At 46.5% G+C, this 27,134-nt stretch overlaps 1 protein-coding gene across 3 annotated transcripts; it reads right to left on the bottom strand.

Annotated features, from left to right (window-relative positions):
- Positions 1 to 22: 22 nt before the first annotated feature.
- EHF (ETS homologous factor) lies at positions 23 to 26,827 on the bottom strand. Of its 3 annotated transcripts, none has more exons than XM_069469803.1 (9): positions 26,765 to 26,827; positions 17,483 to 17,582; positions 13,292 to 13,537; positions 10,360 to 10,422; positions 7,817 to 7,885; positions 7,631 to 7,699; positions 2,504 to 2,566; positions 1,071 to 1,266; positions 23 to 967 (listed from the first exon to the last, which is right to left on the bottom strand). In XM_069469803.1, exons 1-9 carry the CDS (start codon positions 26,825 to 26,827, stop codon positions 868 to 870), a joined length of 969 nt encoding a protein of 322 aa, XP_069325904.1. In that variant the 3' UTR covers positions 23 to 867. The 3 variants fall into 3 exon arrangements, with proteins under 3 accessions (XP_069325904.1, XP_069325905.1, XP_069325906.1); XM_069469804.1 differs by having other exon boundaries at positions 2,504 to 2,563; XM_069469805.1 differs by lacking the exon at positions 26,765 to 26,827 and adding an exon at positions 17,863 to 17,889.
- Positions 26,828 to 27,134: the final 307 nt, after the last annotated feature.

Raw genomic sequence — 27,134 nt, 5'->3', positions numbered from 1 at the left:
GTGCTGAGAAACCCTGGACTGTAGAGATACAAGAGCAAACTCATCAGTCATGCTCACACCACCACCTCTTTTTTCCCACTCATTTATTAAGCAGTTGGAAAGAAAAATAACCAAGGCTGGCCCTCCTTTGGAAGTGAGCACACAAGCAACTGAAGCTTTTCCACCAACCATCCAAGGCAAAGTGAGGGGGAAACCCTTGGCATCAGGCAAATCATCCCTGAATGAGTACAAAGACCCCACCATTATTCTGCTTGCTGATTTAAACATTTCAAGTCACGCGATTATGCAGTGATTACAACCCACCCTGGATTTTGGAAGCCCCCCCATCCTCCACTCACTGGATCCTAAAGGTCAGGTTCAACTTCCCAGCAACCTTCCAGTTTATTCCATCAATATGAAATCCCGGAGTTCGGCCTGGTGACCGTGTCCACCTCTCTTAACAAGGCCATGTGGATGCTTATGTGCGGAGGACACGTCACCTTTTTCTAAATCATTTGCATATAAAAACATTTAATGCCCTCTGATTTTTTTTTTCCTTTCTCTTAGCAAGAAGTACAAGGCCAGAACCCTGCTATTCTTGCAGTGGAAAAGAACTTCACAATAGAGGTGAAAACAAATCATAACCACAGACAGCATCATATTTCACAGAAAACTGTGTACGTTTGTCCCCCATATAGGACATACTTCAAAGTAACAAAATAATTTTTTATCAGCAGTAGTGTTCCTTCTTCCCGTCAGAAGTAGTTTTTCTTCCCCCTCATGGTACATAAATATCAGAGAAAAGTAGTCTTCGAAATATTTACGTCCAGGAGTCCTCTGTTTGTTATCGGGTGTGTGTTTTGGTTTGGGTTCAAAGTGTTGGAGGCTTCAGTTTTCATTTTCTCTCCACCCTCGAGCATTCTTCCCAAATTTATATACCAGTCTTCGTCCATCCACACGCTCCAGAATTTCTCTTTTGTAGTAATATCTGTAACAGAGGAAATTGCGTCAGGTGGCGGGGCAGACTCAGACTTTTGGGTAAATAGCTGGTCGTGCGGCCTTATCGTTTTCAGAGACAGGAAACCCCTCACCTCATAGCCCGGCTGAGTTTTTCGTAGGTCATGCTGCTGTTGTTCTTCTTTTTTCCCCATAACTGAGCCACAGCCTCTGACTTCAAGAACCTGAAGATGCCCTCAGACCGGTCTTCCCATTTTATTAACCCCGGGTTCTTGTCTGGGTTCAAGAGAATGTCGAGGATGAATTCCCATAAGTGAGTTCCTCTCGGATCTGATGAAAAGCAGAAAAAGGGGGCTTATTAAGGGCCTAAGTCACAGCAAAGAAAGGGCAGAGGGAGTGTTGGATTATATCATCTTCCTTCAAGTAGGAGCTACTCAATTCTCCACCGCTCACCAGGGAAGATAAATCACAGGATCACCAAATATTGGACATTAAAAATGTAAAGAAAGGCATTTGAGAATGAAAAAACACCATTTTTTTATTTTGCAAATCAGGAAACTGAGGCACAGAGCATTTAAGTGACTTGACCAGAGTCACACAGCAAACTAGCAGCAAAGCCAAAACTAAGGAACAGATCTTAGGTCTCCTAAATCAGGTGGAATTTCTTCTAATTATTACTCACCAATGGCTTGGGATTCATTTCACTATGTTACTTTCCCAGAGAGCAACTTTCAACCACTATTATCTAGTAGCTGAACCAATTAGATTGCTCCAACCCAGTAAGTGTGTTTCAGTCAAACGCAACTCAATAAGGCTCTAGAATTTTAACTTCTAGAATATATGGGGCTTGGGGGTGGTCACACAGGGATTGGGGGCCTCTATTTGAAACCAAAGCAGCTACTGTAATGAGATTAGCACCCAAATTCAATTTTACTCCCACTGGATTTGTGATGCCCCCCACCCCTCCCCCGCACCGCAACCATTCAAGGGGTTGTATTAATTCAGTTTTGTGAGATGACATTCCGATTCCCTATATTTCTAGGTGATAGCATCTTGATTTCTTTCCATGCTCCTTCCCAATTCCATATCTCTGATATTTCATATGAGTGCCTAAGAGTTTTTTACTGGGGGAAATCCAACTCCCCAAGAGCAGTGTGGAATCTTAAGGGATTGTAAGACCCAACAGTCATTCTTTGGAACAATAACCCGCAAAGGTTGGTAGAATGATACATGTCAGCTGCGTCTTCCCACTGTACTCCCTTCCCATTCTTTTTTTTTTTGCTGGGACAGAGGGAAATTGCTAACCCCATGCCTTCGAGACGTTCTTATTTACTGGTGTCTCCATTGTAGAATAAATATGACAGAATGAGGAGGAAATACACAGTGGGGCCACACTTTGAAACAGAGCTACAGAGGGGTTACTTTACTGGCAGTGATGCCTCTGTGTCTCACTCTACCCAGTCCCTGGTGAAGAAATGGAGGCAGCAGGCAAAGGCAATTATTTGCCTAAAAACCAGTGGCCTCTATTTATGCCCAACATCATGGAAAGACGAAAGCGCCAACTTACTGTGCTTTTTGGTGTGGCACTTTGCAGGGTGGTCTTGCTCCTTTTTCATATCAGGTGACTCTGCTAAGGAGAAATACGAGAGCCATTTAATTTACCTATTTCCTACAATTATCGTTTGCATTCATGCATCCACTCATTTAACCAATATGAGCACCTACTGTGTGCCTGGCACTGTTTGAGTATGTGGTAGTGAACTAAGCAAAACAGAGATGATAAATGCCGTGGAGAAAAATAATTCAGGAGAAGAACTAGGGACAGAAGTATGGAGGTGGGAATAATTTGCAGTTTAACACAAGGTGGGCACAGAATATCTCTCTGATAAAGCGACCTGAAAAATGTGAGAGAGACAACCATGCAGACAGCTTGGGGGACAGCCTTCCATGCTTGAGGATAGTAAGTGCAAAGGCCCTGAGGTCAATGTGTGTTTGGCATCTGTGTGGCTGTGAGCAGGAGCGGAGGAGGAGGACTGAGGTTCTGATCATTAATACCTCATCAGACTTTTTTAAGGACTTTACTCCAAGAGAGAAGGGAAGCCACTGAAAGATTTAGGTCATTGGAAGGTGGTTTTTTTTTTCCATAGTACAAAAATGTAAACATTTATAACAATGAAAGATGGCTTTTAAGCCAGAGGAGTGCCTTTTTTGGCATGCAAAGTTACATTTTAATTAGCCTGACAAAGGGGCCATTGAGTGGCCTGAACTTAGTACAGAGGGCCACAGTGGACTATGGAAACACAGATTAGTTTAACAAATGACTCATTATGGTAACCCTTGCAACGATCACCAAAGAGGAGATGACTGAGGCAAATCTGTGAAATAAAAATTCTTATAAAGAAAACTAAATGAATTAGCAATGTGTGTCCGTGTGTGGGGGTGGAGTGGGGTGGTGGTGTGTGTGTTTCTCAGAGGGCACTTTAGGTGTTGGGAGGACAGGGCAGATCTTACTAAAAAAAAAAAAAAAAAATCCCACCATCAAAAACCAACCAATTTTAATACAAAATAGTCCCTAAAGACAAGCCAATCCTTTTAAGAAACTGGGCCAGTAAAACTGGTCTCTTCCATGCACATTCCATCAGGGCTTCCTAACCCAGGGTTTGCCGACCCATGCATGTGTGGCCTTCAAGGCCGTGAATGAACTGACACTGCAGGCAAAGGAAGAAGGTCCCTAGTATTCATTTGATTGTCAGAGTGGTCCATTCTTCAAAAATGTTTATGAACCACTGACCATTAGCTCCTGATTAAACTGGTTAAGAAGAATAGCTACTCTTTATTGAGTGCTTACTATGTACCAGGCACTGTACTAAGCACCTTACATGAATCATCTTATTTAATTCACACAATAACCCTATGAGGTAGGCACTATTGAGCTCCATGGTTTACAGCTGTGGAGGATCTAAGAGACAGAGAGGTCAAATGACTTGCCTACAGTCACACATACACAGCCTGAAAGCAGAGCCAGGATGTGAACACAAACAATTTGAAGCTTTACCTGTGACCACAATTCTATGCCATTTCCAAAGATGGTGGTCTGTGCTCAGTCTCCTTTGGCACATCACAGATTTCACACAAGTCTATCCTGCCAAGAGTCAGGTTCACTTCTATAAAGCTTTTATTAGTGGGAAAAAAATAATTCCAATCCGATGATTCTATATTTCCCATTGACCTGTCTGATCACCCAGCTAATCAGGACTCAGTGTGCCCAGTGGTTTCTCCAAAAGCCAAGGCAGGTTAGAGGAGAGGGGTTTAGTAGGGTCTGAAGAGAAGAGAAACCTCTCATTCTGGTTAAGCATTTCTCTCCTGGCATTGTCACCAGGAGGGCCTGCATCTGACTTGGGTTTCTCTGAAATCGGGAAGGACAAATACACAGAAAAGGCAAGGAGCCCTCACTCTCCCTCCCCGTAGGTTGCAGGGTGAGGTTGCAACATCCCATCAGGATGTGACAATATTGCGACAGCTCTGGCACCCGCCCCGGTTTCCAAGTGATACATCACTCTGACAGGGCCACGTTGTTCTGCAGACAAAGAGTAGCATTTACCCAGCAGGCCACAGGCAAAGCTCACTTTCAAATGGCATCCAAGAGGGGATGCAGGGCCATTATTTCAGAGCCAGGGCTGAGTTCAGAAAAACCCGAGTGTCTCTCAGGGTATTGGCCTGAATCATTGTTTGTGGGTTCCAAGCTGATCTAGAATTAATTTCTTTGGAGTTAAGGTACCTTTGTGAATAAGATGAAAACCTTGGACCCTCTCCCCAGAAAAATATATATGCTCATAAAATTTTGTCAATTTCAGGGGGTCTGTGGCCCACGTGGGCGTCCAGGCACTCTAAATTAAAACCCCCCAGACTAGATAAACCATGGGGGAATTTTCTCTTTGAAAGGTCAGCCATTTACCCAAGCTAGACCTCCAACCAGCTTAGGAAAGATTTAAACAAAATCCCCAAATAAAAATCTTTCTATCATTCTTATGCGAGGATATGCAGCCACAGCCAAAAGAAAAATTTAATTTCTTCTGGCCCCGTCTGCCCGTTGCAATGTGCAGGGGCAAAGTGTGGAATCCCTGACCTGCCTCAGCACTAAAATCTTTTGATCTACAATGTCACTTTAATAGGGTGGCCTTCCCTCCCCTTCCTCCCCCTGCCCCAGAATAAAAGTCCAGACCTTTGAAGTCAGCCATGTGGTTAAGTGATTCACTCTTATAAAATAATGGCTTGCTCTGGGGAAGCTGTCCAGCCTGGCTTTCTCTTGCTCTGTGCCCAGGCACCCCGGGCCAAGGCCTGTCGGGTCCAGGCAGGGGCAGCAACAAGCCACGGGTTTATGATGCAAGTACAAGAGCATGACTTCAGCTAAGCTGCTTCGCAAGAAGCAAAGATTTGAAGCATTTGCATATGATTCAGCCGTGAGCCATTTCTTTACGGGATATACAAATTTCAGTGTTCTAATAGACCGTGCCACCCTAGCTTTAGGCTCAACAAGTCAGTGGATAAACACATCAAGCCCGAGCTGGCACGCCAGGCCGGAGGACTGTCGAGCAAAACAGAACACTGGCAGCGGCCATTTTATGAAATGGGCAGATGACAGAGAAACCAAAACAAAGCCCGCTTCCCCACCTGCGCTTATCACAGAGGGCATCAGTTGACGCTGAGCCTCGCCTTAGCTCGGCTTCTAACTTGCATTAAAACATAGAGAGATATTTCATTTCACTGCCTTCGATTTTACAGAAGCTCGAAATATAAAGACTCGGGTAAATGACAGGGGTCTTTTTGGGGGGGGTGTTTCTGTTCCCATCCAGTAGGGGCTATAAACTATTCTGAAAGGAACTGACCCATACAAGGTTCTAAATTAACTATCCTGGAGGGCTCTTACCCCAAAGAACTTACCAACCCCAGATACTGAATTGATTCTTTTAGGTACTAATCCTGACAGAGCGCCTAGGTTATTTATCTCATTTCCCAGCCTATGTTACCATCGCAGGACAGAAACTAGGGGCTGGAGAGAACTAGGATCCAGAAGGGTAACAGAGAGCCAATCGTGAGCCCATCTTAAGAAGGACGAGGCAGTAACACAGCAGGCGGCCTCGGGAGACAGTGAGCTCCCTGCCACTGCAAACGTAAAAGCAGAAACTGGCCTCTGCAGTCCCTGTTGGTTCTGAGATTCCAGAAGGTGTAGGACGCAGAAAAGAGAAGGATGGCTGGGCTGTCAGGGCAGTAGGGCAGTGACAATGGCTTTCAGATTTCCCGGGTGCCCAGAGGATCTAACGACCCCTGAGGCTCAGGAAGTGGTTGGTGCAGCTTTATTCTTCACTGGAATCTTTTGCCTCCAACCAGGAGGACATGGGAGGTGCCACCTTAGGAAGTCTGAGAGGAAATCCGAGGGTGACTCGGGTGGTTTCCTCAGCCCTGAAACCCTAGGTCTTGACTGGGTGACAAGAAATCTGATTGCCACAGAAATCTCACCCCGATTGGCGCAGTTCCCCCAGAATGGCAAATACACTGCAGCCTTTCCTGTGTTTGATCTATTTCCTAATTTCAACAAACACTTCGAGAGACACATAATGCTAAGGGCTGTGGGGGGAAGGGGAAGCCGAGAGCTGAGTTGGCCTCAGTTCTTAACCTCAATTCCAGAAGCATTTACACTGGCTCCCAGCCCTGTCTCATTCAAGGGGCTTGACCCAAACAAAACCTCAAACCAAAAGCCTTCATTATTTAGGTTCTCAAAAACACACACTCAACAAATGCAAAAAAAAACAGGAAGGGTTGCAATCTTTCTCTCACAAAGACTCAATTAAATCCCAGTTCTGAAGTTGCCCCAAATTCAATTCCTGTCTGAGCTCCATTTCATAGACCCAAAGAGACGCAGAAGTTTGCACCTGAGTCAAGAGAAGACACGAGGACCTCTCTTCAACTAATTCCCCCACTGGACCTATTCAGGAGGGGAGTGGCAATCTGAAAGCCCCCTCCCACATTCCCAACATACCAACCCTCTCAGTCAGTGTAACCTTGGTTGAGAGTCACGGATAGCCCCCAGCTGCATCCAATCTTAACCACATGCAACATAATTCATAAAGTGCAGGTACTCTGACTGATCAGCGAGTACTGAAGACCCATGTGAGTTAGACCTAAAACCGGACAAAACAGTGTGATTTCAAGGGTTCCAGAAGGTAGTAGTGGTAGTTCTGATGGCTACCCCTCCAGCCCAGAAACCATCACCACAGGTTCACGAACCTCTGAATTTCTCCATTAGACAATCTTTCTCTAGAGCCAAGTGTAATTTGTTGAATATAGCCTTCTCCCTCATGAGTATACCAAAGTATGAATACTTTTATTAGATATATCCCAAAAGCAAGTTTGTGCTGAAATGAGAAGAAAGCCTAAACAACCTTTGTTATCACAAGAGAGTGACTGGTTTCACAAGAGACGAATCCTTTGCCCAGAGGAATCTTTACCAGTCATCTTTGACATACAAATATTGGCTCAAAAGCAGACCTCTTATACTAGTAATTCCATTCCTTTCCCAGCCATTTAAAGAGAAAGACTCCAGCAAAGCAGAAACATGAGATGTTGGTAACTCTCATCAACTCTCTGTAGGCACCTGTATTAGGCACACCCAGCCTCAGATGTCAGGACAACTTACCGGTAGGAAGGTGACTGGTGGTTGTCATGGAGATCTGGGCCCTGCAGAAAGTTTTGCTGTCCAACAAATCTGTGGCAATGAAAAGATAAAGGGTATTTAGAGCCCCTTCTTTACCATGGAATGCTGTGGCTATTAGACAAACAGAATAAGAAGTAAAAGGACCTTAAGTGGTGGGGAGTTAGTTACCTACTGTGCTACCATAGCTGGTGTCATATAAATAGTTCTCGTCTTTCCAGGTGTTCATGATGGAAGGGTCTACAAAGAATAGAAAATGGTAACGGTCAGCAATTATGTTCTCCAGGGTGAAGAGTCTGCCATGTCTAACTCACTGCTCATCAGAGAGGCATGGTGGACACGGGGTGGTCCTCAGAAGGAAGGGGCAAGATTCTGCTTCCACCACTTACTTTATAATAATGTTATCCCATTTTTCTTCCAGTGTCCTGGGGCAAATGGACTTTGTCAGGGCCCCATCCATGTGTTCCACATCTGTTGCATTTTCAGGGAAATAAGACGAGTTGCAACAGTGGGATCCTTTCCTAGACTAATGCTTTGGTTTCCGGGAATTTTCCCAGCCTTGCTTGGCATTGTTTTGCATTCTACTATATGATCACCAGAATATTTTCAGCCTGGGGTATGTGGAGGGGGAAACCTTGTAAGGGATAAATTTATTTAAATTTATAATTAATAATTAATGTGCATCTTTTCCTACTAATGGTCTTCCTGGGAGAATTAAAAGTGTTTCTTTTAGAAAAGGTCTAGTCAGTCTTATCACAGTTTCTTTCTTGCTGAAATTCAGAGAACGTCTCCCCTCAAGTTGGGTGGCAGCCCTCTCCCTCCAGGGTTTCTCCAATTCACTTAAGGGGTGACATAAAATTCTCAAAACAAAACCAAGGAGAAGGGGAGAAGAGTGTTACCGAATCAAACAAACAATGTTCAAGAGCAGAGCCCCAGTGCCTCGTCTTGGAAAAGAAGAGCTCACTCTCTCACCCTCTCTTTCTCCAGGGTGCTGGGTAATCACGTCTCACTTCGATTGACTCTTCAGATTTCAAATTCAAAGGAAATTCCCCTCCACCTCCCCAAATGAAGCTCAACTCCTACACAACCCTCAGATCTGGGCTGGTCTCCAACAAAAGCATTTTCTTTCTCAGCTAGCCAAGAGCTCTAAGATCTCTCACCTTGTCCCCACCAGAAACTTCCTGCTTTCTCCTCGCCACAGACCCAGACTGCCCTCAGCTCCCCTCCTGCCCAGAGTATGAATTTTAGGGCCAGGTTGGTAAGTCACTGCCCAAGTTTCATTTTGTTTTTATAGCATAAATGGTATAAAACCTGACTCACTGGCTAAGTCCTCCTGTTTACGACATAGGGATTAGTATTTTAACTAATAGCTACGTGTTTGGACACCCTAAGCCCAATCTCTTGGGGTTACACCCTCTCTTCTTGTTGGGTCACCTTGTACACCTGTTGTTGTCTCTGAAAACAAACTGAACCAAAGAGGTTTGGGGGTGTTGGCCCCGCTAGGAGCCTCTTCTCCCCTCCTCCCAGGGTGGACCTTCTTCTCCACCCTTCAGCTCAGCTTTTCCGAACTGGCAACACAAGAATGTCTGGATGGTCAAGGAGGAATTATCAAGTTGTTTGGGACCTCTCCAATATCACCCTGGCTCCTCCGGTGGGGCTATCTGTCAGGTCAAGCGAGGGAGGTGCGCCGTCCTCTTGGCCAAGTTCTGCATCTGTCTCCGGGACAAGGGCAGGCTCGTAAAGCACAGAGCACCCAGGTGGCCCATCCCCTGGTCTCTGAAGAGCAGGGCAGGGCTAGGACAGCCTAATTAACATGCTTAGCAGCTATTGCTTTTTTCTTTAATAATGGTAGACCAGCCCCCCTATAAAAGAGTAAATAACTTCATGGGCCAATCACAAATCACCCCAGGTCAAGTTCTGTCCTTGGTGACTGGCATACATCCTCAGGGAGGCCTGTGGCATGCAGTCTCCCCGGTGTGGACTTGGAGAGTGACCCAGGAGCAGTGGCTGCTGCATGTTTTTATCACAGCCCGTGGACTTTGGGGGATAGTATTCCGGAGAGAGTTTTGGGACAGAAGAAGGGGAGCAAAAATGAATGTAGATCCCATGGGACTGTAGACTCTGTTGAGAGCACAGAATAGTATCTTTCCTATAAAAACACACATAAGGCAGGAGTTGGGTTCTGCAGCTGCCTTTGGACATCTCTACAGAAGCTCCCACGAGCCCCCAAAACTACATTAACTGCAACATGAAGTCAACATCTTCCTCCTTCCTGCAAAACACACTCCCATCAAGGGAGAAGGGAAGAAGAACAGACATATACACTCTTCCTCTTCTCTTCCATTTCCAAACATGGCCAAGTCCAATCTTCTGACTCTTTTTGTGGCGAGGAGGCCCACCTTAGGTTCTGCCTTCTCCTAGCTAGTGGCCTGGAGCCTGGAGGATGCCCTGACCAGTAGTAGGAAGAAGAGGAGTGTGGGTCCAAGGGAGGCTCATCATCAGTCTAAAAATCAGAAATAGTTGGCGGTCACTGGTCCCAAGGGCAAGGAATGAGGCTCACAGTAGGTGGAAGTGGCCCATTGGAGATGGCCAGGGAAGAGGCTTCCTTGGGCTTCCTGCCAGAACCCGCTCCCACGCTCCCTCGCCCTCTCTCCCAATTGTTCTCCCCGGAGCTGTGCTAGCCAACTTGGCTCCCTTCATCCACTACTGCTCACCGGTTTGTTCAGTCTTGACAATGACATTGTGTGTGGACTGGAACAGGTCACTGCTGCACTGGCCTGTGAAGGACAGATTGTGAAGGTCAGAGAGGGCCCAGATGGAGCCAGAACTTAATGCTTAAATAAGGACAGAGCTGGCTTCTTTGAAGAGCTTCTGCCATCCCACTGTCCAGTCACCTAGGCTTGCTTATGGAAGGGGGGCTTCCCTCTCAGCCTCTACAAACTCAAGCCTGCAGTCCCTGCCCCCAGAAAATCAGTCATCTAGGGCACCAACTTCAGATGCAATTATTTGGTGTTGTACAGGGAAGGCATCCAGCATGGTGGGAATAGAACTTCAGAAGTCAGAACTTTAGAAGACCAGTTTTTGCACTACTAGCTATGAGGCTCTTCACCTTTCTGGGTCTGTTTTCTCATCTGTAAATTTAAGGATTAAACTAGATAAAGTCACTAGATGACCTCTGTGGTGCTTTCCCATACTGAGATAGGATCAGAAATGAAAATGAAAATATAGGGAAAACCATTTTAACTAGCTGAATTTTTATTTGATCTTAAATTTTATCAAACCTATCTCAATTAGATCCGATCTATGAGATATATCTGGATAAAAGGCAGTGATTCTTTCCTTATTTATGACTTAGCACACATACAAGCAGTGCACACCCTTATGTTTGCTTGCAACTCCTCTTGAGTTGTAGCACATATTAAAGTACATATGTACATGTGAATGAATCTAGTATGTTTTTCCTCCCCAGGCAGACTGTAAATATCTCAGGAACAGAGATCATGTCTCTAACCTCTCTGACTTTCAGTCTTCCCCTCTGTAAAATGGGTACAAATTTATTTTGCCATAAGGTCATTCAATGAATCTATTCACCTAGAGTGCCTAGTATAAGTGAAGACTCAATAAGTGTAAGTTGATAAAATGTCTCCAAAAAGGCAAACAATCAAACAAGGGTGAGAAACCTGGCTGGCCGCTGGGCACTCAGAGGCAACAGCGGCATGTAGTGAGATCAAACAAGTCATGGAAGGTCAAAGACGGAGGGACAAAGATGACCACAGCATCTCCCAGGCCTCCCCGCCTCGGGCTTCAATCGGGGCAAAGCTTTAAAGGAGTGGATTTAATTAGCGGTGGGGAGGTGAATATTTTTAATTCTTCAAGTGTAAGTCTGCTCTTTCTGCAGATTCCTGGGGGTTATTTATAGAGCCCTGTTTGGTTTGATTCTAGTAAAAGAAGAATGAGCAACCATGCCTCGAGGTGGGTGGGAAGAAGGGCGTGGCAGGGAGCTGAATGAGCTCATCCAACATGGCCGCCGCAGCCGGCTCTGCAGCCAGGCTCCGGGTCCTCTTCATGGCAGCTGCCAGGGTCTGACTCTGCTTCATAGCTCCGGAACTCATGCTTTTTGAGCCCCAGTTAATTGCCCAAGCACAGGCTCTAAGATATAGTTGCCCTTCCCAACACGGACAGGCCAGCTCACTATTCTTTTTTTTTTTTTTTTTTTTTTTTTCATAGATGTCTCCTTTTATTTCCCTTGAAGTACATGCCTTTTTAGCAACCTTGTTAATAATCTGAATGATTTCATTAAAAAATACCTATACTGCAAGCCATTACAAGTATTACTCATTTTATTTTGTAAATATATATATAGATATTTAAAAGATATTCATATGATTTTACTCAATCTTGCCTTAGACAAGTAGAACTTTCATAGTCTAAATACTTGGTTAATATTCTCTTTTCTTGATGGTCTCCTTTAATCGTAGGATGCAGGTCAACACCCTGTCCATCAAGAAAGCAGGATACTTTGATTCTGACCTGAGGATTCAATTCATTTTCTACTTAAAAGTCAACATCATTTGCCACAGAACAAAATCCTTATTTAGTACCTCTCCTGGATCTGGTTCTAGTTGAAGATGCATCTTGGATCAAATGTTTCTCTTTCTAGGGAGTCTCAGTCTTCAGCTACTATTCTTGGTTTTGGGGACTTGGATGACACTTTCCAAGCTTCTGTAAGTAACTTTACTGTTTCCTCTTCACATACCTCATCCAGCTCACTATCCTTATACACCGCTACTTTCCAAAATGCCCACAGTTATCAGACAAGGAAGTTTTCTGCAGCCACCGTCAAGGGAACCTACGCCAGTGTCAAAGACATTCTGTAAGATGAGCTGTCTGCCCTACAGGGTCTTCCAAGTCAGTATGAAATGTGTGCATGTGTCTGTGTGAATAACCTATCACCCATGGACAGCACCTGCAATGGTGGCCTTTCCCTGCGCCGGTGGGGACCTGGGAGAGACATCTGGGGTGTTTGGGCAGCAGCAATTCCAGAAATCACCTCAGAAACATCCCACAGCACATGTGTCCAGACCATTTGTTCTAACCTTTTTTTTTTTTTTTGAGTTATAGATCTTTTAAGAATCTGCTGAAATATTGTGAGCCTTCTCCTCTCCCAAAACACAAACATAGAACTCATTTCATATATCTTCTCACCACTTTTGGACCCCCACTTAAGAACCTAGGTCTACAAGGGTTTTTTGTTTTGTTTTGTTTTGCTTTGCTTTTTTAAGCAGCCACGATGATCTTTAATAAGCAAGTGATTGGGAATTAAACTATTGAATCCTGTTTGCAAAGGAAAGAAGAGAAGGTTTTCTAAGAGTAGCAAGTATTCTGTGAATACCCACCCAGCTCGTGTCTTCTTGAAAATTAATATCGCCATAAGGAGAGAATTAAATTGTGTTTATAAGGGATTAGACACACCTTGTACCCTAGGCTTCGATCCTGTCCTCTCATCTCCCTTCTACTTCCCTGTCTTGGGACACGGTAATTCAGAGGTGAGACCACCCCTTGTCATCTCTGACAAGGAATACTGCCGGCTGCGGGGTCTCCGCTCTTCCGGCTGGCTCCTAGCGGGGTGGGGAGAGAGATAGTCACCGTTCCACTTGAGATGCTGCAAGTTGCTGTAGAGGAGCTGCCCCGCTGTCCCCGCCGCCCGGGTGAACTCCTGCAAACTCATGCTGCAGAGGTGCTCGCCGTTGATGTCGAACTCCTGGAAAGGGATGCAGCTGGCATCCAGCTGGTTGGTGTCCAGGAGGTGCTGGAGCCACTCCCACACCTGGTACTTGGTCCAGTACTGAGGATGGATTTCATGCCACTGGCCTCCAAAAAACCCGCCGGAAACTGCAAAACAGGAGATGGCCCCATGAGTGACCCCTGGCTGTTCCTGGGTATCGTGGCAGGCATGGGGGCATGCTGCTGGCTGCTGGATGTTGTGGGGGCACAATCAGTGTATGCAACAGTGTGGGGGCTGAAGTGGAAATGGGATTCTTTTCCCAGTTGTGGCAGGAGCCAGTAATTTAGCCTCTGAGCATCTTCATGGTCTTCACAGCATGAGAATTACCCCTGGGCACTGGATGAGGACAAGGGACCCGAAGTGCTCTGAGCTCATTCCCCACCTTCCCCTCCCCCTGAGTAAAGTAGCGTGAAAGCTAAAGCATTGCCATAGTTTCAGCATCTTACTAACTTATGGTCCCCGCCAAGATGCAGCAGTTCTCTTCCTCTCTCTCTCCCACCCCCCAATTTTTTTACACACACATACACACACTCACACCCCAAATTCAGACCATTTTCAATGAAAAATAAGGCCTGAAATTAAGGTTCTTTACTCTATGATGCCTTTGTTTATCCCCAAAGGGGTCCAGAGTATTCATCTGCTAACCAGATATCCCCCTGCCCCAGCCTGGTTATTTAGCTACTGTGATGTCACCTTCCTACTCAGTGACCTTCCATAGCTTCCCATTTTCCACTGAAATTAGGTATAAAACTGCCAAGCCAGGCATTGAGGCTCTTCACTAACTATTCTTCAAGTGACCTATGACTTTTGTCTTTTTTTTTTTTTTTTTTTTTGAGACAGAGTCTTACTCTGTTGCCCAGGCTAGAGTGAGTGCCGTGGCATCAGCCTAGCTCACAGCAACCTCAAACTCCTGAGCTCAAGCGATCCTCCTGTCTCAGCCTCCCGAGTAGCTGGGACTACAGGCATGCACCACCATGCCCGGCTAATTTTTTCTATATATATTTTTAGCTGTCCATATAATTTCTTTCTATTTTTAGTAGAGATGGGGTCTCGCTCTTGCTCAGGCTGGTCTCGAACTCCTGAGCTCAAACGATCCGCCCACCTCGGCCTCCCAGAGTGCTAGGATTACAGGCGTGAGCCACCGTGCCCGGCCGACTTTTGTCTTTTTTCTATGCTGTTCTTACACCTCGGCTCGTGTTCTACCTCTCACCCCTATTGAATTCCTACCCATCTTCCAAACCCTGACCACCCCACAAAGCCATCAGGGATTCCCCAAACTGACTGCAGGCCTCACTGTCCTCTGGCTCACCAGGAGACATGCTTGGTGTTTCTCCTAATGGCTTTTGTCACGTTCAGCTTTTCTTTACAGGTCTGTAAGTCCTGCCTTCCTCTCCTTTGTAAATTGTACGCTCAAAGCCACCGGCTCTGTCTTACTCATCTTTGTAAAACCTATAAAAACCACCTAGAGACCTTGCCACAGTAGATGCTCACTGTATGTTTATGTATTGGAATTTGTTGCTGAAGAAGAAATAATGTAGGAGTCTGAAGGATGTCTAAGGTGCATTCACAAGGTGCTTAATTCAGATACCAGTGAAGAAGTGACATTCATTCAAGTCAATAAATATCGCTGAGCCGACTATGTGCTAACCATCTATGTAAGTGACTCGTGCTCACTTAAAAGAATACTCCATAGTGCCGGGGGCATGGAGAAGAGAGAACCAGCCTCTGGGAGCATGTGACAGTGCTCAGAGGCCTTACAGTTCCCTTGAAAACAGAGATCAAGAGGAGGACTCTCTCCCGGGAGAGGGGAGGGGTGGGGGCGAGGGGCAGACGCTACTGCATCCCAGCAAGCTGAAGCAGGGAGATCCAACTGCACGTGGCAGGCAGATGCTCCCACACACTCAAGGGTGGGCCGGTAGAGGAAAACGTAGTGCAAGGAAACTGTGCTAACTTTTTCTTCTGGGTCATGCTAGATCAGTACTTCTCAAACTTTAACGTGATTGTGGACCACCAGGGAATACTGTCCACATGCCTATTCTGACTCAGTAGGTCTGGGGAGAGGCCTGAGTTTCTGCATTCCTAGCACGCATCCCCATGCTGCTGCTGCTGGTCTGTTGAGTGACAAGGTGCTAAAGGGCTCAGAAAGGTTTGACTGCTGTAACGCCCATGGCCTAGCCCTCAGCACTCCCAGAGGAGAAACTGAAGGGGGAATGTTTCCAACCCAATCCCACTTTTTGGTCACCCTTTCAGAATCCACCCACTGCCTCCAAACCTCAGAAGTGCTAAGAGCAGGAAGTCAAGTTCACATAAGGCACAAAGGTGATCGATCACCATTGGTAAGACCTGCCAATTTCAGTGTGCACCTCACTGCTCATACCTCAAGGCCAAACAAAAGCAGCCCTACATCCCTGCTTGGGCCCTAAAGAGGAAGCCAGTAGTTGAGGGTTGGAGGGCAAGGACTGGAAAAATCTAGTGCAAAAGTTTAATTATATGGAAACATTCCCAAATAGACAAACACACAGAGCTTGGAGTGGATGTTTCCATTTCTCCCAATTTTTGGTGTCTCACAAATACAGCTGTTTAAGGATGGGTCATATTTTTTGTGGCTCTCAAAATGTTTGATCTTTTCTTCCTAAAATAATTGTGTTGCCATGACAGTACAGCTCTGGGTTTGTCAACAAGCAACAACAACTTTCAATAACCCAACAACAGGTCTAGAATAATCTCTTCTGCAAGTTTAATGTGATCTAAGGACGGTTCCTGATATTGCATCCTGTTCAAGTTTTAGGAGAAACACTGAAAATCCTCAGTTTACATTTTCTCTGTCATTCCACTGATTTCCTTCCCCTCTTCAATCTTGATCCAGACCTGGGCCTTCTTTGGGGCCTCTGGAACTTAAGAAATAAAAGTGGCACCTAAATTCTAGTCCCTGCTAAGCACCTTCCCCCAGTTTTCCCAAAGCAAACAGGAGGAACACTGCTTTAATCAAGGGTCCCGGGGCCTGGGGATGCCAAAGACGTCCTGCTCTGTTTGGAATCCTCTTTCTGGGTCCCCACAGGGAATCTGAGACCCACAATAAGAAATGTAACTGCCCCAAAAACGGAGCAGTGTGGTGGGACAAGTGGTCAAATAAAGGAAGGTCACTCGTTCACCCTTTCAACCACATTGGACTGGGATTCTAAAATGAAAGAGGCGGAGCTCCGCATGGATCAGCGCTTGCTGGAGAATGTAGCCTTCCATTATCCTCCCACTCCTGCTTCTCAGACTGATCACCCACAGGCCATGTCCATGCTTCAAGGCCAGCAAGAGCAGCAGCGTCTCTGCAGGGGGATTAGCAGCAAGTGTGGAGGGGAATAAGGCCCAGAGCTCTTTAAGCTCACTGCTGTTGGATGCATGGCGTCTACCTAACCTGAACGCCTTTGCGAGGGGTGTGGGGCCCCTGATTCAGCAACCACTTTGTTCATTTCAGCTCTACAGTAAGCCCAGGCTTGATCACCAAGCCTTCCATAAGCCCCACCATCAGGCCCTTCCTCTTCTAATCAACATACTGGAGATTAAAGCACTACCGGAGAACACCTGGTCTCCCAACAAACATCCTCTCCCTTGCAAAGGGAGGTCACTGGAAGATGAAACAAAAAGGTTAAGCTGCTATATCCCTCTCCTCCTTAGCCTCCACGCATGTGCACACACATTCCTCTCTCTCCTATCCCATCTTGCTGGCCCAGAAAAACACTGTTAAAAGCTTCAATAGGTGGTCTTCTCTTTGGGCATCTCTCCTACCCCCCTCACTGCCAGGCTGCCAACTTAGAACCTTGAATTTGGGAAGGAGACAATAGAGTATCTCAAATGGGTTTCTGTCTGGAGTCCTGGGGACCTGCAGGGAACTCCAGCATGAAGAGTTTCCTCCAGGCCCCCTGGTCCCACGTCCTCTGCTGAATAAAGCCCGTATTTTTCCAATGTTAGGCCGGGAGAGGGATTAAAGCAAAGGAAGAGTCCCCACGGCAGGGGCCCGCGGCAGGGCGGTGGCACCCACACCCACCCGGCCCCCTTACCATTGCACGTGGAGTAGCTGTCGGTCCAGGCCGGCTGCTGGTGAAGGAGGTTGTTGCTGGGGTTGATATTCATTACACCACTTCCTTCCAGAATCATGATCTGCAAGGGGAACATACAGCCTGTTCAGCCAGTGCCTCTTGGACAAACATCATCTGAGAGTACAGATTATAGAGTTAATTTAAGAAGACGAAGAAAAAAAAGAATGTGTCCTACCCATTGCCTGCCACCCATTGCCACGGCCTTTTCAGTAAAAGCAAAACTCACAGCAATTAAAAATTTCCAGGTTCAATTTTCATATGCATGAGGCAAGTTTTTACAGCCACCCATTCATAAATGAATAATCTCTGATCAGGAATGAAGCAGGAAGAAAATGCAATACCTGCTCCCAGGGCGAGTCTGGCCAGCATCCAAGTTTCTTTTTTTCCCTTCACAAAAGTGAAAATGCCAAAGAGATTCTGTTTAAAGTGCAATTTCCATCAATGAAACTGCAAGCTGGTGCGGCACAGCCCCAGCACCTATGCGGGAACTCTGATCGAAATCGCACCTGGGCACCCAGTAACAGGTTTCTTCAGTTTGCATATCTGCCCTGGGATGGGCTGATCGGCAGACGGCCTCGATCACACTTTAGCAGAGCCCCCCGGGGATTTGGCTTTGTGATATCAGGAATCAATTGGTTTCTTTGACAGACACTGCCCCTTTCTGGTAAAGAAAATTAAATATTCCCATTCTGATAAACATGATGACGAGCTTTTCTTCTCCTGTGAGAGACCTGGAGAATTCCACATGCCTTGAAGCTGTCCGAAAGGTGACTTCCTCAGTCTGCAGGATCATTTCCCAGGAAAGGACCCAGGAGAAGAGCTTTCTTCCATGGGCCTATTTGGATTTTTTTTTTTTTTTTTAACATTTTACCTTTAGAAATATTCCCTTCAATCGTTCAGCATTTGTCACGTCCCTGCCCCCGAGCTCGGCACCCTCCCCGTATCAGACCAGAGCCACAGCAGTGTGCTTAATCATTCAAAGGAAGAACAGTCTGTTTCCAGAAAGCCACTGGGCATTGCCCAGGGGCTGTAAAAGTAACTTGCTCTTTATAAAATGCTGGGGTGGGGAAAGGAATTTAGCTTTATAGCAGAAAGTTATGGAAAATTTTCTGCCTGTTGTGGGAAAACCTTGCATCCTCAGGTGTCACCAATATCCCCTGGACTGAAATTGGCCACCCAGCGTCGTTTTCTAGCCCTTGACACTCCTTCCTCTAATGTAGCTGCCGCTCCTCTGGTTCTGTGAACAGCCTGAGCAGGGCGAAGAGGGTCCTGGGAGAGGCATAAAAATGTGTTCCTGTATTTATTTATTCAACAAATATTCATCAGCCCAATAATGGGCTGGGCACTGTTCTAGGTGCGGGGATAGAGCAGTGATTAAGGCTGAATGAGGTTAGACAAAAACCTTTGTGGCGATTGTCATCACCTCAATCACTGTTGCTGGTAAATAATTAGGTCTGGATCTAGCCCGAGCAGACGGTGGGGAAGGAAAGGTAGTGTAGCAATGACAGTCACAACAGAGAAGGGATCATGGGGGTGTGGGAAGAGAGCAGAGCTGGAATCCGTGTCCATAAGAGCTCTGAGGCCAGAAGAGCGAGCTATGGTTAGGACTAATTCAGACAAGTGACTTAACCTCATGGAACCCCAATTTGCTCACATGCAAAACGTACCTAATCATACCCAGCCTGTTCGTTGGTTGGTGACTAAGTGAGTTTATACCTGGTGCACTTGGCCCGACGTAGGGCACAATTGCATGGCAGGTGTTATGACGAGGAGCGTCACGACCTCCCTGGATAACCTGAACTAGATTAGGATTCGGGACCTCAGTTTCACCACCTGAAAATTTAAAGAAGGTGATTATACTGATTCCTAAATTCCCTTCCAGAAAGCTCTTGGATTCTCACCCTCAGAAATGGAAAAACTAACTCAGGTCAAGCCTTTTCTTTCTTTTTCACAGTAACTGGGTATTTTCCCATCCAGCTTTGCAGAGCAATTGCCCTCAAGCTAAGAAATCGGCTTGGGGACTTCAAGGCAGAGGAAAATCTCCAAGTGCTCAGAGGGGGTGACTGGGGGAAGGAGGGGGACAGAGCCCGGTCTCTTGTTTGCTCAAGGCTGGGCTTGTTCCTTGCCAGCGTTTGCTCAACCACAAGCATGGAAAGGTTACTGTTTAACCCTGAGAGAGCTGAAGCTCAGAGACCGGGATTTGGATGGAGGGATTGGCCCTCCAGGCCAGGGGAGGACAGGCAGGAAAGAGTGTCCCTAAAATTCTTTCCCAAGGACTTGCCTGTGGGGCTGTTTCAAAGTGGTCATGTCAGTAGGAGGGTCCTGCCTGGGCCAACTATGAGCGACTTCCTCAGCCGGCTGTTCGTAGCTTCCCAACAACACAGAAAGCGGGGTCGCGTGGGGGCTGAGCACCCAGGCTTTGGAGTGAGGAGGCTCAGACTCCAGTTCCCCTGCCTTACCGTGGAAAACCTTGAGCAAGCTCCAAGCCCGTCTCGCCAAAAACTTTCTGAGCCTCACTCTCTGCACCTGACAAATGGGAACAACCTCAAACTCCAAGGGCTGTAAGAATCAAATGAGGTCGTGTGCATGGAGAACTTAGCAGATAGTAAAACAGAATTCAATAAATGTCGCAGAACCACAGTGGGCCAGTTCCCCCACGTGTGGCCGAATGCCCACAAGCTCCTTTCCTTGGGGCAGATGCGACTTCTCACCATGACCTCACGGAGGCATCCAGAACTACTCCCAACCCCCACAGACCTTTCGGACTACAGGGTCTCCCTGCTCCAACACCCGCCACCCCTTCCCAAGAGCCGGCCTGGGCACACAGCACTGCTCCCTGCTGGCACCCCCTTTCTGAGGGAAAGCAGCCAGCATGCCGAGGTGCCCTGTTTTACAGGGCACATTAAATGGTTATCACTCATAAAAGAGCTTGTGTGGCTTAACCCTTAGTGAGTCAGAGTTCACTGGAGCTCACCTGGGCTTGAGAGCAAAGATGGTCAGATCTCCAACCCAGCAGGGAGCTGCTCCCAGGGTGGGCACACGAGGCTAGTTTAGCTGAAAGCCTTTGGCCAAGTCCTACACCCCTCTGAGGCCCAATTTTTTAGTATAAAATGAAGACATTTGCCCCCAACAGCCTCAACTCATCCACAGCCCCGTATACTAATATAGACCTTCCATGGCTCGTAGTGGTTACATTCTAGGGTATAAAAAGTGATTCTTTTAATTAAACAGCAATGAATGTGTTTAATGAATGTCCTTTCCACTCTTACTTTACCTTCAGGATAGCCTTCATTATTTCCTTTTAAAAACATATCAAATATGTGAGGTAGAGACGTTGGAATCTGACAGGTTGGGTTAGAATCCAGTTCCCATCTTTCAGCCGTGTGACCTTGAGCAGGGTAACCTTTCTGAGCCTCGATTTCCTCACTGGTTCAAAAATGGGAGGGGTAGGCAATAAGGATTTCCCCTAAGCCTAAGGGCTGTTCTGAAGGATACGGGATGGGTTTAAAGGTGTCTGGTCCGGCACCTGGCACATACGGCCCCAATAAAAATCAGCTTCCTTTCCTTTCTTTGAACGTGAGTTTTCAAGGTGTTCCTCTAACATATTTTATTTCTTCCAGGACCGGGTCCTCAATTCAGAGCCTAAGTGAAAATGATTCCACCCAGTGAGTCAAAAGGTAGCCGGAAGAGGACTCATTTCTTTCCATCTTCAGCTCGAGGGGGAATCTGGCCTGGCACGGCGGAGGTGGTAACCCTCAGCCATTCTAGGTAATGGTTAAAAGTAAAGTTTCTCAATGTCCCTGCAACTGAAATTTGCACAATTCTTTATGCTGTGGGTTGTCCTGTGAATTGTAGGATGTATAGCAGCATCCTTGGCCTCTAGCGACTAGATGCCAGTAGCAGCCCCCACCCCGCCCACGTCTCCTGGGGCAAAATCACTCCTGGCTGAGAACACTGGTTAAAAGCAAAGCCCGTGGAGGCAGACAACTTGGGCTTTGCTGAGATGGCAACCTCAGGCTGCCCCTGAGCCTTTCTGAGCTGCCATTTCCTCTCCTGGGAAACAGGCATACCATTAGTACCAACCCATGGGCTTGCTGGAGGATTAAACGAGCTACGGTACCTCAAAGCCTGCAGCACAATGCCTGATACATGTGGAATAACTTGCCCAATCAGTGGTGGTTATCTTGTCTCTTCCCAGGTGGTGTGTATGCTGGGAAGATAGTATAAATTACTACTTGGGCTATAAAAAACTGCACATACAAGACCAGGCATGGTGGCTCGCACCTGTAACCCTAGCACTTTGGGAGGCCGAGGAAGGAGGATTGCTTGAGCCCAGGAGTTTGAGGTTGCAGTGAGCTATGGTGATGCCACTGAACTCTAGCCGGGGCAACATAGCAAGACCCTGTCTTTAAAAAAAAAAAAAAACCTGCACACATACAAAGAACAACTGCAAATTTTATTTCAAACCCAAAGAGTGAAATGAAATATAGATTATCCAGGGATTTTTTTCATATATACTGTCATATCCCCTTAATGGGTAGGAACAACTGGAGAAAACTGTATTCGATTCCATGAACCCACTGATTGTCAAGACTTTCACATTAACCCCAAACTTCAGGCCTTTGTGCAGAAGTTTGTAAGACTAACAGTTCTGGGGACAGAAGTATGCTCTGTATTTGAAGAGGGGGAGCCTGCCTGCTCCCCAGCAGACTAAGACACAGACAAGTACATAAAGCAAGGCTTCTTGCCAAGACCTGTTAACCTTAGGTAGCAACTCCCCTGTGAATGATGTGCCATGAGCTCCCCTAAAAATTCTGGGCCACTGGGGCTTGGCCAATCTGAAACCCATTTTAGCAGCAAGAAACCACTGTTCTGTGCTGAATTAGCCACAGTCTGAGTCATGGCGAGAGAGATAAGCCACCCTTTGCCTCTCACTTTTTTAATGGATGGTTTCAAGTAAACACAAACTCCCCCGGTGCTCTAAGTTGCTGAGGACTGGGACGGCTTCTGTGCCAGCCACACATAGAGACAACCCACAACCCCCGTGTGCCCACTCCTCCTCCAGGCTTGCTTCCCTCCCAGGACAGCGTCACCCTGACTGCTGCACACAGGCTGGACCAGTGGGAGGAACGGGAAGAGGGGCACAGACCACTTGATTTCTCCCTGAAGTTTAAAAGACTCACATTTTGGCTGCTGGTCAGTGGCAAATTTGTGCACAAGAGAGGGAAAGGCCTGGCCACAGAGACCGAATCCCACTGAAATCTGGTTGAACGGACGCATGTAGAGGTGTGAGGAGCTTCTAACGCAGCCTAGTGTTGCTGAGTGTCTCGAGGGAAGCTCTTAAGAGAGTGAGAGCTCATGACTCAGACAGCGAGGCTTGAAATTTTGGTGCTGCCCCTTGGCTGGCTGTGTTGACCTGGAAGTTCTAACCTCTCTGCAGCCTCAGTTTCCCCATATAACAAAAAGTGGACAAAATGGAGCTGAGGTAAGGATTCAATGAGAATGTAAAGTCATCAGATTTTCTCTTGTGTAGCAGGTGTCTAATCAATATCAGCTCCTATTGCAGGGTCTGCCCACGAGTCTCCCTCTAAGCTGTGTTGCTTGGCTTTGGGACGTTCTTGGAGTAGGAGGAGACTTCTCAGAGGCAGGATAGTGTAGTGTTTGGGAGCCCCAGGCTCTGGAGTCAGATGGCCATGGTTCAAATCCTGGCTTTGCCAGTTTAGGAATAGGGCAAGCTTGGACAAGTTATTTAACTTCTCTGGACCTCAGCTTCTTCATCTATAAAACGGGGGTGATAGGAAAATTGTTGTTGAAAGACAAAATAAAGTGATACCTGTAAAATGCTTAGACAAGCATGACACATAGTAAGTGCTTGATAAATGTCACCTGATTTTCATAATAATAACAGTTGTTGCTATTGTTTTATTGAACCTCCAAGGAGGAAATTGAGGGCCAAGGTCATTTCAAGCAAAGCCTCAAACCTCTCTCATCTGCACAGTATTCTCTAATTCCAGCTGGCTGGCATAGTCAGCCTAGAACTGGGTCTGCTGCCTCCCCACTCCCCATGCTGGGTGCCACTGTGTGGATTGTGTGGCTGCACCATTACAGCTGAGCTATGGGCCGCGGGCTCGCCCCTGCTCACAGAAGCCATGCTGTTCCCCTCTGGGCACGGTTCTTCCCAAAAGTCTGAAAGCAATCCCTCCTGCCCCCCTTTCTCTCACCAGACACACTGCCTGAGGCTGCCAAGAGCCATGGTAGGACACACACCCCGAAGCACAGGGTTCCCATGGGCTTTGCACTCCCAAACACCACAGCTGGTTGGCAGGTGCGAAGGAAACACTGGGGAAAGAGACATGTCTAAAAATGCAAGCTCCTGGGAGAGTGTGGCTGAAGGGTTTCTCTATCCTGAAAGTCCCTTAGCACAGAGTATGCCCAATTGCTGCAAAGAATAGGGTCTGCGATTGGGGCTAATAGGGACAGGAAATGCAAGAGGAAGGAGAACTCTTGCGACTCTGGCAGGGAGCTGGAGCCACACATCCCGAAACCCAGGAAGCTCTGTCTGGCCTCTGGACTCCTAAGAAGGCCAAGGACCACTCCACTGGCCTTTCTTCTTAAATATACAGACAGAACCTCCCAGGAGAGACCAACACAGCCCGTCTTGGGCCAAATCAGTTGGAGGCTAGTCTTTCTTTTGCTCACGTGTGGGGCTACTGGGACCCAGAACTGAATGCTCTAAAAATAATAATACTAACTGTACTATAATAACTAGGGCTTACTGAACACTTAACATGTGCCAGGTCTGTGCTACTAGTTTTAAGCAATGCCTCTAGGAGGCATTGTGTCATTTAACAAATGGCCTATCTAGGCTCAGAGAGGTTAGGCAACTTGCTCAAGGTCACACAGCTTAGCAAGAATTGGAGGTAGAAGAGAATTTAAACTCAGACTGTCTAGCAATAAACCCTGGGAACTGAGACACTCTCTGCTGAGCACGGGGTGTTTTGCCAGAGAAGAAGGCGTCCCTCAACTCATCCTCACCCAACCCTCATTCCATACTTGGTCACAGCATTCTCCCTGTGCCATCTGCTGCCTCAGACCTTTATGAAGCTTATAGACATATATTTGCACATACATATATGTACATACATATATTCATATACGTGCATATACGCATACATCTGTATGTAATGTAAATACTGCCCCTATGACTCAATAAAGTTACGTTACTTTATATATGTTCCATAATTATTTGTACTTTACCTGAATTAGACACAGGCCAAAAGGCAGAGTTTGCTACTACTGCGAGGGTGAAGGTGCACTGACAGTCCCAGGGCCACAGAGCAGATCTTAAGCAGGGATTGCACCTGCATTCCCTGTCCCCAGCCCCAGGGAACTGGAGGTCAAGGCCATGGTCTGCCTTCTCAGCTCCCTTATTCATTCAACCACATCGTCCCCAAACCACCGCAGAACCAGCTGTCATGTGGGCAATTTTACTCCTCCAGACAAAGGAGCAATTGGGCCTTTTAAATAATTACTTTTGCAATGACAGTGACAACCAGATCATTCTCAGTACTTAATCAGAGTTACCAGCAGGTGGATTCACAGCATTTGCCCTAGGGATGTTGCAACAGCTTACTGACTTCCTGGTTCTGTATGACTGCTGTTTCAAAGGACGACTCCCAAGTAGGAGAAAAGAAAATTCTTGCACACGTGAAATGTAACTGAATATAATACGGGCAATAATTTGTGTTTTTACAAATGAATCAAAATGTGAATCAGGCGTGGGGAATGTATTTGATTCTGTTGGAATTACATCATAGGTAATTTCATAACTTTTATAATGTGTTTTGAAACATTTTTCGTGTTCCCAGGGGCAACATCTGAAGTATTATTGCTGGGGTTTTGAGCAGTTTTATGACCAATAATGCAGTATTGGGAGGCCAAGTCTGGATCCATTATAGGTACACCTTATTAACTGTGAGCCATTCGGAAATATACATTTTATGCTGATGTTTATCAGTCTTGGTGCCAGACCCAGACAAGACGGCACATACTGACAGCGGCAGGCACCAAAGTCGATCAAAAGTCAAGATTGCCTTAGATGAACCCTGTGGCCTTTATCAGTCCCATTCAGATATGGCAAACTAAGAACAGTGCAAGCTTTGACTCTTAAAAGGGCACGGAACCTTTTTAGACGTTAACAGAAGCTGTAGCTCTGTCTCCTACCAAAAATGTACATCCACTCCTGGTTTTGCATGTCTTCTGTGGGCCTCTGTGGAGAACCTATTACTACTATATTATTAGCCGACTTGAAATAAAGCATGCCCTAATGCTCAGTACCCCCAATTTTTAAATTCAACAGTGTTTGGCTACTGAAAACCGAGACCTCTGGATCAGAATCTGCATTTCTAAGAAGCTCCCTTAACAAATCCTTGAGCACTGTCACCATTGAGAGTGTCTGGTGTGTAGACGGACCCACTTGCCTCCCCTCAATTTCCCAGCGCACGGTGACTAACTCCGGAAGATACCAGCCTGGAAAGAAATGTCCCGTAACAGCAAGGAAATCCTGGTAAAGTCAGACAAAAGGTTCAGTCTGGAGAATTCCAACTCTAGTCCATCTGTGGAGAACCTACTACTATAATATACTACTTGCCAACTTGAAATACAGGAGGTGATGCTCAGGCCCACCAAATGGTGAAATTCAACAAGGTTTCTGTACTTAGAAGTCTGAGTCTCCAAAGGCTGAACCAGCAAATCTGACCTCTGAACGTGTGGCTTGCAGAGGAGCTCTCTGAGGCTTACTGCCATCAGGAGAATCTCGTGGCTGGCTGGGCCACCCCTTACCCCATCTCACCCCCACCTTAGTCCTTCAAAAGGTTACTTAGCCACTCTGGATTTTAGGCCTCATATCCAAGAAAATGAGTGTCTCAGCCTTCAACGGAAAGAAACCATCACCAAGAAATGCTTGTCCAGCCATTGCACATATTTATTCATCCCATCTAATTCATATATATTCACCAAATGTCTACTAGATCCTGGGGACCATGCTGGGTGCTGGGGACCCAGTGGTGAACAAAACATAGATGCCGTCCTACCCTGATGGACTATGAACAAGGATACCACTTCCAAAATAATAATAGCTCCTTCCAAAGTCATCTGAGCTCATTCCCCACCTCCTGTTGGGAATAGAATGGAGCAAGAGCAGAGAGAGCCAGCAACCCGCTCTGGCATCTGGGAATAACAAACCTTGAAAAGAATTTCAACTAGACTTAAAAGCAGGACTGATCCTCTTCTCTCCGGCAACCCCATGCCCTTGCCTTCACCGAAAACCCTCACTAAGACATGGAGTTGGCAGACAGGAAAATGCTCCTGAGTTTCACAAAGCAGCCTCAGCCAAAACCAATCTCCACGCAGGGCAGAATAAAGCAGTCGGTTGTCTGGGTGGCTGAATGTCCCTCTCTGAGACAATGGCGTGTTTATGTATAGAGGGCTAGGAGCAGGTTGTTAACATAAAACCCACCGTAAACAGAGTTGTTAATTCAGTTGCTGGCAGGGGCTTCTGTTATCTTCTGAATACCTCCCAGAGGGTATAAGCCCTACCTTTTCATTTGAGTTG

This window comes from Eulemur rufifrons, chromosome 6 (assembly GCF_041146395.1).
Source record: "Eulemur rufifrons isolate Redbay chromosome 6, OSU_ERuf_1, whole genome shotgun sequence".
NCBI lineage: Eukaryota > Metazoa > Chordata > Mammalia > Primates > Lemuridae > Eulemur > Eulemur rufifrons.
The sequence above is the reverse complement of the archived record's forward strand: the minus strand, read 5'-3'. Positions and strand labels throughout refer to the sequence as shown.